General features: G+C 50.5%; 1 protein-coding gene across 1 annotated transcript in view; it reads right to left on the bottom strand.

Annotated features, from left to right (window-relative positions):
- Positions 1-271: 271 nt before the first annotated feature.
- Positions 272-10,899, bottom strand: part of ATP6V0D1 (ATPase H+ transporting V0 subunit d1) — a 34,116-nt gene continuing 23,488 nt past the window's right edge. The window contains exons 3-8 of the mRNA XM_071567269.1: positions 10,587-10,765; positions 7,536-7,615; positions 3,804-3,881; positions 3,027-3,203; positions 2,168-2,245; positions 272-1,655 (exon numbers count right to left, since the gene is read on the bottom strand). Coding sequence (XP_071423370.1) covers positions 1,494-1,655; positions 2,168-2,245; positions 3,027-3,203; positions 3,804-3,881; positions 7,536-7,615; positions 10,587-10,765 — 754 coding nt within the window. The 3' untranslated portion in view covers positions 272-1,493. The remainder of the gene's footprint in view (positions 1,656-2,167; positions 2,246-3,026; positions 3,204-3,803; positions 3,882-7,535; positions 7,616-10,586; positions 10,766-10,899) is intronic.

The following is a 10,899-nucleotide window of genomic DNA, read 5'->3' as shown; positions in this document are numbered from 1 at the left end:
GCCCCACACAGGGTGACAAGCCATAGAGCTCCCTTGGGTAGCAGCCCTCAGCTCAGCACCCAGCTGCACCTACAGGCCAGGCACTGCCCTGGGCCCCATGGGTGGTATGACCACCCTGCCTCTGGGAGAAACAAGTGTCCCAAGTCACACAGGAGCCACACCAACCTCCACTACCACAACTATCAGATTCCCTGAGGAAGAGGCCATGTGGCTGATGGAGGCTCTGCCTAGGGCTGTGGAAGCAGGTGCCAAAGTAAGCAGGAGAGCACAGTGCAGTAGGCAGATATTTATTGATGTAGAGAGGAGGGAATCACAGGAAAACAAACTGCAGAGGTGACCACAGCACAAGCTGGGACAGAGGCGCTATCCATTCATTGGTCCCTCCCCGCAGCAGCATCCAGCATGTTTCCCATCAGCAAAGCTTCTCTGCTGCCACAGCACATCTCCCAGAACTCGAGTGCAAGTAGGAGCTAGCCAGGACTGAGCAGCAAGGAACAGGGCTGCCACACCATGCCCAGAGCTTGGCTCCCACCCCAGACCAACAGATAGGCAGGCCCTGGGACACATCTGCCCTCACCAGGGTGACCAAGGGCTGCTCTGTCCCATGGCCAGCAGTGCTGTACAGCTCCATGGCACTGCCAGCCTGCCCTCCACTGGGGAGGAGACTGGATGTTTGCCCTGGGGTTGTGCAGGGGTCTATCAACATATGCAGAACCCAAAGAAGCCCAGGCTCTGGCGAGGTTGTGGCAGTAAACTGTGAGCTGTGGGTCTCCTGGGCAGGAAGCAGCTCAGCCAGCTTATGGAACCCTGTCCAGGGCAGCAGGGAGACTGAAGAGAGCTGCTTGTGCAGACACAGCAAGGCTGCACGAGTGTAAATGCTGCCAGAGTGGGAGGAGTGTGTTCTACAAGCACTCTGGCTCAGCCATCACGTTCCCACAGGCTCCGTCCCAGTCTTGGCTAGGGTTGCTCAGTCTCTCCCAGGTCAGGGTTTGCTACAAGGGGATGCAGGGATTGCACAGCAGCACCGGCTACGCTACAAACCACACTCAAACTACATCTCACAGGAACAACGCTGGGTAAGAGGTGTGCAGAGCACTGAGAGAGGACCCCCAGCCATGGCAGACCTGACCTGTTCCTCTGCAGCGCTGGGACCCCCTTGGAGGCAGCCCCCCCAGCTTGTGCTTGCTCTATGACCATAAGCGCATACAGCAATTAGTACAGGAACACTGGAACTACTGGATACACAGCAGGAGGTGCCCCTCCTGCTGCACAGGGCCAGCCCTGGGCCACTGGTCCCTCTGGACGCCTCACAGCACACACAACTCAAACTTCAGCTTGTGAATAATTTAACTAGCAACTATAGAGTTTCCTCATCTGATCCAGTTCCACAGATGGGACATCCCTTGGAGTCTGGGCAAGGGACAACTCAGGGAGTTAGACAGGAGTCCCTCCGGACTCCAAGGGTGGAAGGGCCAGACAAGAGCAGAGCAGGGTTAGAAGATGGGAATGTAGTTGTCAATCTTGGTCCTGTGCCTCTGGGCGATGCACTCTGCGATCCACACAATGTTGCGGCACTCCTGCTCCTTCAGCTTCACAAAGGCATAGAACACTCCAAAGTGGAACTGGTTGAGGAAGGCCAGCTTGTTCAGCTTCACCTGGGGAAAGCCCAAAGGAGGACATGTCACTTGTCCACCTCAGATGGGAGGAGTTGTTTAAGGTAAGTGTGGACCCAACTTGGCAGGGCCAGTGACTTCCTAGCAGGCTGGAATGCTCAGCACAGGTATCCTGCTCTGCATCTCTCTACATCCTCAGGACAGCTCTTACCTAAAGCACATGGCTCAGGACAGGCTCTGACATTTGAAGGGGGAAACATTTGTGACCCTCAGGTACTATGAAAATCTTCCTTTCCCATGTAACTACACTCTGGTTTACTATCAATGGACCAAATATCCACCAGCAGCCCCAAACGTGCTTCAATCTGTCTGGGTGAGAAAACATATTGAGCATCATGCTGGGCCGCCATTCTCATGCAGGAGCAGGGGGCGAACATGCTTTTCCTTTCCCCAAACCTTGTTAATCCTCAGCACTGCTAACAGGGCAGCAGACCAGCTTGCTGCCATCCTGACCTTTGCAAATGGCACATGCCAAGAAGTACCTCAGGTCTCACCTCATGCTCAAAGAACCGGTCTTCAAGGGTTTTGTCTCCAGGGTTGCTGCCAGCCCCTTCAAACAGCAGCTTGTACTCCTGTGGGAAGGCATTACATGAGGATATATCCCACACCCAAGCTCAACAGCACCTGGGGGCCCCCTATGTCAGACAGACACACCAGCCTCCCTGTTAGATCAGCAGAGGACACCAAAATGAAGAGTCCTGCCCCTTCCCCAAAATGTGAAGTTCTCAAAGCCATATTGTTACTTTGATCCTGCAGGAAGAGGATATCAGGTACAGCCCCTTCCATGTACAGACTGAAGTGTTTGGGCCAGGCCCCTGTGCCCACACCCACTGGTACATGCCTTGGCTGCTCAGTAAGGGGCACTGAGCTTTCTGACTCCAACAGGTCCCCTGCCATGCACAAGAGCAGCTTGAGAACACAGACCCATCTAAACATGTGCTTCCGGGTCAGTGTCTCCCCTACAACTGAACCAGAGCTCAGGGCTGGAGACAGGACACACCATCTCTTACTGAAGACACATTTCCGCTCCCAAACCAGGCAAGGAGAGACTGTCATTGCTACCACATTGATACCTCAAGGGTTTGGTGGTGAGGGCAGTCCCACACTCTGGGACAGGGCACACAGACTCCCAATCAGCACTGTAATGACAGCCATGACTGACAAGCCAATGGCATCATAGATAAGCCAAGCCCGACTTGCCCAAGCAGAGCACAGGACCAACAGCAGTAGCAGAAGACAGACATCCCTCTCCCCAAGTTCTCCAATTCACAAGTTCCCCCAGATCCCTGAGAAGTTCTGATCCAGAGCAGGTCCTTGTACCAGTCCCCAAGGCCCTCACCCCAGAGCACTCACAGGATAGTAGTCAGCAACATTTTTGACTTGCTCGTAGTCATCTGCCCTGGCCAGTTGAGCCAGGCCCTCGGGGTAGAGCTTGCCACAGTGTGGGAACAGCTTGGCTCGGTCCTCCTTGGACAGCTCAGTACCAAAGGAGTTGATGGTGATAATGAAGGCCCTCCGGTCAGCTTCAAACTGGAGGAGAAGAGCAGTTCACCTTGGGATGCAACATCCCTCTCAGAGACCAGCAGATACCACAGTTGCTCCGCACAGAGCCACATCAGAGGGCAGCATGAGGAGCCTGCCAGGACATGTACAGCTCTCCAGTGCTCAGCCAGGCCAGGCTACATGTAAAGGGAACCATTATGTCCTACAGCTGATGCCTGGGGAGCATTCAGGTGAGGAAATCTCCAGCCCAGGCACACTCCAAATCCTGCCCAAGTCGTGTCTCTCACCTACTGCTCCTGAGCCCTGCACATCCCACAGCATGTGTTGACATGGAGAAAGGCTGTGCCCTGAACAGCTCTGGTTGCTCTCCTGATCATTATCCATAAGAGAGAATGAGTATGTTACCACAAAGCCAACAAATTTGTCAGCACCTGGGAAGATCAGGACTGGGGAACCAAAGTTATATGCAGGCAGTGTTGCCCAGGTCTCCCAGTGAGCAGGCAGAGTGGGCATGGGGTTGCTGAAGAGTATCTTGAGCACCCTAAATTTGGCAGGCAATCTGGGTCTGAGCAGAGAGCAATGAACATCAGTGCCACACCATCCAGCTCTGGGAGTTTCCAGACTTACCTCCAGGATTGGGCACATGGCATCTGCTGTGGTACCTCCCAGTGTCTTGCAGAACTTGTAGAAGGACTCAAGGTAAGCCTGGAAAAGAGAGGCCAGATGAGCACTCTGTTAAACAGCTTCATCTGCCCCACAGGGCCGTTCAACAGAGGACAAACAGCAAGCAAGGAGGATCCCAGATGCTCTCTAACACAGCACAGGCACTCTGGCTCCATGTGAACTTGCCTCCACAAGGACAGTGCTTCCCCAGGAGCTGCAGACATGAGGGGTTGTGGTTGGGTTCATCCAAGTGAATGCATGAGCTTACTGTGGGCAAGATCCCCAGGCAGCAAGGCTAAAGTCTATTTTTCTCCTTTGAATCATCTCACTCATTTACTGAAGTCTCACGTGGTTTCCTGACCCTGCTCTGGCCTCCAAAAACATGCCAAGCCACACAACCATAGCTGCAAGACCAACACTCAGAATGTACCGCTGTGTAAGCAGAGTCAAGAGATGAGACAGGACATCTGTGAAAGAAACCAGCCATTCTAATTCTCTTTTCACACTGTGGCCTCTTGGTCTCCATCCCAACTGGAGCATTGCAGAAAACATAAGGCCAGGGACAGCTACTCTGCCTCCAGGAAACGTAATCCTTTGTGGAGATGTACTGTAATCCAGCTGGAAGATGACTGTCTCCCAGGGGGAGCCCAGGGAGGCTGTGCATGGCTAAAAGAACCGTTCAGCAAAAACGTTCCCAGAAGAAGTGATCATGTGATAAAACACTTCCCTGGGCAGAGAGCTGCAACCAGAGTCACTTCAAAGGGATGATGGAATAAAATGATGCTGAGACATCACAACAACTCCAGGACTGAAGATGGACCAAGAATGCACATGTTGGACACTCTCAGCACTAGGAAAGCACCTGGATTACTGTGTTCTGTAAACATTTGTTACCACACAGTGCAAGAGGAGAGTACTGGGGTGAGCATCACACAGAAAAGAAACATCCTCTCCCAGCACTTGCCACTCTCAGGTGGAAGAGAACACTGGTCTGCAGTGTTACTGCAGGAACAAGGACATGGATAATGGAGTTTGTTTGAGGCTGACAGGAGAGGGAACACGAATAAGAGTTCAGTCACTATCTCTTCCCTTATCAGTTCATGCACAAACCTAAGGCTTTAGAAGCAAAAGCAGGTGTACTCAAATATGCAGCAGTGAATGAGGATCTGGTATCACTGACACCATGGAAACAGAGTAAAACAGCCGCACTGGGTGCCCTCCCAGTGACAGCAACTTACAGAAACTCTCTGGTGTCCTGAAGCCCTTATCCCAGGAATGAGGGTTTCTTTGCATTTAATGATCCCTAATAGACTTTCACTTCTATGAACCCACACTCTCTGCCTCCTGCCAGCCTCGTTTGTTGTCAAATCCAGCCTAAAGTAAGACCTGTGGCCTGTCCATCCACGTTGACTTTTCCAACATTATCTGTGGATACCACCACAGCTGGGATTCCCTCCTTTTCCAGGTAAGCAATCCTAGCTATTTTCTGTAGTTTTCCATAAAGAAGTCATCATACCCAAGCCTTTAAATGTGTCCTCCTTATCACCTTCTCTTGTTCTACTCTTCATACTTGCAGATGAGAGGAGTCAGACAGTCTCCATGTCAAACACACTTAACAGATGGATGCAGCAGCACAGTGATAACTGTGCAGTTCTTTTCTACTGTTAGGAACATGTTAACTTGTAGAGAGACACTTGCTTAGGTCAACCACTACCCAAGATTCCATTTAGTAGCAGGAAGGAACAAGGAGACCCTCAGCGTAGAAGCAGTTAGGATTATCTCCTTGTTACTGTGATACATCACATTTATCCACACTAATTATCCTGCTTTACTTTATTGTCCAGTCACAAAGCTCCTTCAGGTGGTTCCAACGAGAAGGTTGGCAGCAAAGGCCAACAGTTGTAGAGCTTCACTTCAACATATCCACTGAAAAAGTGGAACAAAGGGAGCAAGCACTGAAGATAACAATGCCAGGACACCTCAATTGCAGGACTCGGCTGCTGACTGCCCCCTACACTAAGCACTGACCACTTTTAACCTCTGTGCACCATCCTAAACACACTTCCATTTGAGAACCTTCTCACTTGTCATTGCAAACTAGAAACCTTTGTAATGGCTTTCCTCCTTCCACTCAACCCTTCTGTCAACACGCTCACAGACTCCTTCAAAAAACTTCCAGTATGTCTGGGAGGCAGCACTTCCCCTTCCCATGCCAGTTCCTCACAGACAAAGGCATCCATCCCGGGCACCCGCCTGTTTCTTGGAGCAGCTCTCTGCAGATTTCACACTGGATTTTATTCCCTAATTTGCATTGTATTACACATTTTTCAATCCCTAGGGAGAGAGGTGACTTCAAGTGAGAGTCTGTAAGCAACAGTCACCTTTTCCACCCCTGTAGCCCTGTGATTTGTTATGTATGAAGCCCCTCTGTTCCCCAGGGGCTGCTCTTTAGCCAGAACCAGTCCCAGCACACATCAAAGGATACCAGGCACCTATGCTTCCATTTGGGGGTAGGAAGAGCAGAATGCAAAGCACTATCAGGCCCCAAAAAGGTGATGGGAGAGGACATGGTAGCTGGGATCCAAAGAGATGCCCCCCCAACCTCCTTCCCAACCTGTCGTCCCTGTGGTCAGTCTGCTCCCTGTCTTTCCCCTCCTGCCTCACCTCAACACAGAGGCCTGTGCTCTGCATGGCTGTGGGTGTTTATGCACACAGCCATCCCTCCCCATTACAGCAAAGGCCAGGACATGCCAGAGGCCACAGGCAGCTGGGCGTGACTGCCGACACACTACTCCTTCTCCCCTCCCTTTGCCTTCTTCCCTTCACGCCTGACCTGCTCTCTGCCTCTCCAAACAGGCCACAGCTTCCTTGGGAAGCAGAGGTCACACTGACTGCAAAGCTGGCTGTGACCAGCCAAAACAAGGTTGACAGATACAATCTGCATCCCACCCTTGATCCAGAGAGTTGAGATGGAGCGATAGCCACAGCCTGCACATAAACACTGCCAGCTAAAACCAGACGGGCCCTGTAGAGGAGATGACAGCTCAGGACAAGGAGATCCTTAGCCCCTCCATATCCCTGTGCCAACACTCTCCCCCAAGCTTGCACCTTTTACACTCCTCTGTCAAGAACAACTAACCCCAAACACGGTCATGGAAGGCTTGGGCAGACTGTTGGAGGGTCTTCAGAAAAGGCTCAAGACAGGGAGCCAAGCCCGGGGGAGCCCTTCAACCAGGTCTAAGATCTGGTAATTTTGAATGCATTTAACAACACATCTGAACTCCTGTGGTGAGGGAGCAGCCCTCTCCTGCCTGCCTGGGGCCTGAGCAGATTCAGTCAAAGGCAAAATCTCTTGCACAGACTCTAACAGTTCCAGAAAAAACCCCCACTCTGCCTGGCTCTGGTGCCCTGCCTTAGCAGGGCTGTGTGATCAGATGTCAGGCCCCTCCAAGAGCACTATCTTTACTTTCCAATGGATGCAACTAGTTCTTGGCCATGTTTAATCATCACTCCAGGATAAAACACACACAGAAAGCAACATCATTTTTATGTCTACTCCACTAGAAAAACACCCTTTCTTCTTTAATTGAAGAAACGCAGCCTAGGTTGGAGCTCCTGACCCAAGACAGAGCCATAGTCACACTAGTAATAAACATGTAAATCAACATCTCTTTCCCTTCCCAAAGACTCATTTACCTTATAAAGCGTGTTTCGAATTATTTCAATGTTCATTTCATCCAGGTCCTGTTCAGATATGCAGTCTTGGAAGAAAGCAGCTGAAACAGAGCCACAGACAGAGTTAGCACTACCCTAACTAGACCCATGCTCAGCACTTTCCAGACTCCTCAATGACACCAGGCAGAAGCACACCTGGGTTGAGCTTGTCCTTCCTAGTCCTGGCCCTTATCTTCAGCAGCCGCCAAATTGCCATGACTCAAAACCCCAGGCTCCACCATGGTTCCCTAGGCCATAATAATTTTTGGGGTTCTCACATGAAGATCTTTGTTCACCTTTTAAGTCCTATGGTTGGGCTAACAGCCTATTCTCAGCTCTAGCCCACAGCTCCAGTGTCAGAGCAGTCTGTATTTACAAACAAGCAGACCCTAAACTGTTTCCAGTTTGGGCAGGGGCTTGGAAAACAAGGCAGCTTCAAACTGCCCACTGCTGCATGGCAGGAGCACTTAAGCACCTGTGAGACAGCAGCCACTGAGTCCTGAGAAACTGATGCTTCCCCTTCCTTCTCCAGTATTTCAGTGGGATTGAGAAGGCATGGGGATGCCACAGCTCCTACGGTCTATGACACTCCATGGTTGGGTTGGAGTCAGGAGTTGTTTCTCCTGGGCAGGTCTATTAGTCCCACTTTCCACTTCTTCTGAGGGTTTTTATTTCTCTAGCTGGAGGTTAGCAACAGGAGACAGGATGAATGAGTAGGATTTGGTGGGATGCTCAGCCCTACACACTTTGCCAGAGTACCTCTGGGGGGGAGTTTGAGAAGTTGTTGTCCCCTACAGAACACAGATTTCAGACTGAACACAGGGTGCTGCAAGCTGTAGATAAAGATGAGTCTTGTACATCTCAGTGTAACCTAATGCTTCTGTGCTCTTGTTTGCAAGTGAGTGGTACAATAAAACCCAGTGGTGGGACTTTATGACTTCTTTAACTCTCACTCAGCAACCAACTTTGCTGAATTTGCTACAAAGAGAAATCTGATCTGTCTCAGCTTACACAGTCCAGCTGTGGGTACCAGACACCACATTCACGCTGAGAACCGACCAGTGCTCTGCTCTGTGTGACGCACCAGGTGCGCTGCAGGCTCACACCTCTGGCCTGCACCACTTCAGAGCACGAGCTGCCTGGCAGGGACAGCAGCCACACTGTGGGGCTGGAGGGTCCTCAGCAGGGGTTACACCCCTGCAAAGGTTTCTCTGCAACAGCACCAGAGCCCAGTGCCACGTGGCTGGGGGAGCATTGCTCCCAACAGTTGGCAAAAACGCAAACAGAGTGTGCCAGGACTGGTTTTTACTGCAGGACCCGCTGGCCAGCCTGGATAGCTAAGCAGTGGCTACTTCAGAGTGGCAGAGGAATGAGTACACAGCTATTTCAGTTCCTGGCCCTCTAATATCCCAAATTAGGCTTACAGCAAGTCTCATTTTGCCCTGCTAACCTATGAAAGCCATTTGGGGTTAGGCATTCCCACCAAGCCACGTAGCTACTCAAGTACTTTTAGGAGATAGAGCTGCTGTTTCTTTGCGTGTGGTCACTGGAAAGAGTGCAAGTTAAACAACTGGAGCCTGCATGCCTGCTTGTTTAGGCAACACAGCTACTCCCCATGTTCCCCTGTTGAAGAAATGCCACACTGGTTGGTACACAGCCCCAAGGGCATGGCCAGGGCAAAGGCCTGGAGAGTCAGTCCAGCCAGGGCAGAAACAGGCAAAACTAACTCATGCACAAGTACATGAATGCACAAGAGGCAAAGACCCTCGACTGGGTCTGCATTCTTCAGAACCACCTCACCCCTGACATGGGGTATATTCACTCCACACACTCCTGTAGGCTTTAAGATCTCAGAGCTACTGTCTCTGAAATACTCTGATCCATCTTATTGCCAAAATGGGAAGGTCCCCATTTACTTGTGAGGAGGATTTTCTTCCCACATATCATCCCTGCAGTGGGCTCAACTCAGCTGCCTGCAAAGCCTCACTTCTCCTGCTGTGCTGTTGCCCTGCCTTGCAACCCAGATCTCTTGAGACATGTTCTTCCTCCTTTGCTGGGCAGAAGTCATTTTTCCATGACAACTACTTCACTTGCCCCATCATTCCACGGAGCATTTGCAAAAGCACTTTCAATTCCAAAACCAACTATCTCTATCAAAGACAATATGATGACTGAGTGTTTTGTTCTTTCTAGCAACCCCAAAAGAATGATTAATCACTGACTCAGGCATATCTCATTACATTTTTGCCCACATAGGCTAAACTTACAAGTCACCTGTGACTACCTCTCCTACTACTGCAAAAAGACTACCATTTTTTCTCCAGAACCAATTCCCACACCTTCTATCTTTAGAGAACATATCTGTCTGATTAGCTGTTCACAAGACTCTTGGTTTTAGCATTATATGCCTCCTCAACAAGCTTGTAGCCCTAAAACAATATACCTCAGCCTGAGACAGAATACCTCAGTGCAGGATCCTGCTATATAATGAGTTTTAAACGGCTTTTGGAGATTTCTTTGCTTACTGTGGTTGTTTGGGCTCTTTTTATATAAAGAGCTTTCATTTAGCTAGTGCTAATTTTAGTATTCTCAGACCAAGACTGGGCATGTGCAGATCTCTGTAAATATCTAAAAAAATTGCCTAAAGAAATTTCCCAATGGTCCAATTAAAAGTGCTGGAAATCAAGTGACTCCTTCCAGAAGACCTGATAGCCCTTCACTAAGAAAGCTCAAGGCCTGGTTCACACAAACCAAACTCTCCAGCAGTCTGCACTACCACTGTGTTGGCCTGGACACTTATCGAAGGGTACAGAGAGCTAGCTGGTCCTCCAGAGGAAAAACTGGCATAGGACAGGCATAAACCTGAACTCAAGCCCAGCCACCACAGGCAATACAGCCACAGCTGTGCATTACCCACTGCTTTGTCTTCCTGGAGCACAACTTAGGCTTGGCTGGAGCAAGTTAGACTGGGGAAGAAAAGGACATCTGTTCCATCACACACAGCTGAGAGGTATTTTGACCGGCTCCACTCACCCAGGGGAGTGTCCACCAGGATTGCATTGTAGAGCTCCGCGGGCGTCTGAGCAATGTTCACAGCTTCCATCTGCTCAAAACTTCCCAGGGGGTGGCACTTGGGCACCAGTTCGGAGATTGAACGCTGGTGCAGAGTCCCAGTGATCAGCAGAATGACATTGTCAATCATGTAGCTGTACCTGGAGGAAAGAAAGGAGGACTGAAACAACACAAATAATATGAAACCCACCACCAGGCATACATCATCTCCCTATAAAAGGCCCCAGAAAGATGCGCCCTTCCCACACAGAAACAGTAAGGCACCTCCCTGGTG

The sequence above is a fragment of the Pithys albifrons genome, chromosome 12 (genome assembly GCF_047495875.1).
Source record: "Pithys albifrons albifrons isolate INPA30051 chromosome 12, PitAlb_v1, whole genome shotgun sequence".
In the NCBI taxonomy this organism is placed as follows: domain Eukaryota; kingdom Metazoa; phylum Chordata; class Aves; order Passeriformes; family Thamnophilidae; genus Pithys; species Pithys albifrons.
This window is presented reverse-complemented; position numbering and strand designations above follow the sequence as displayed.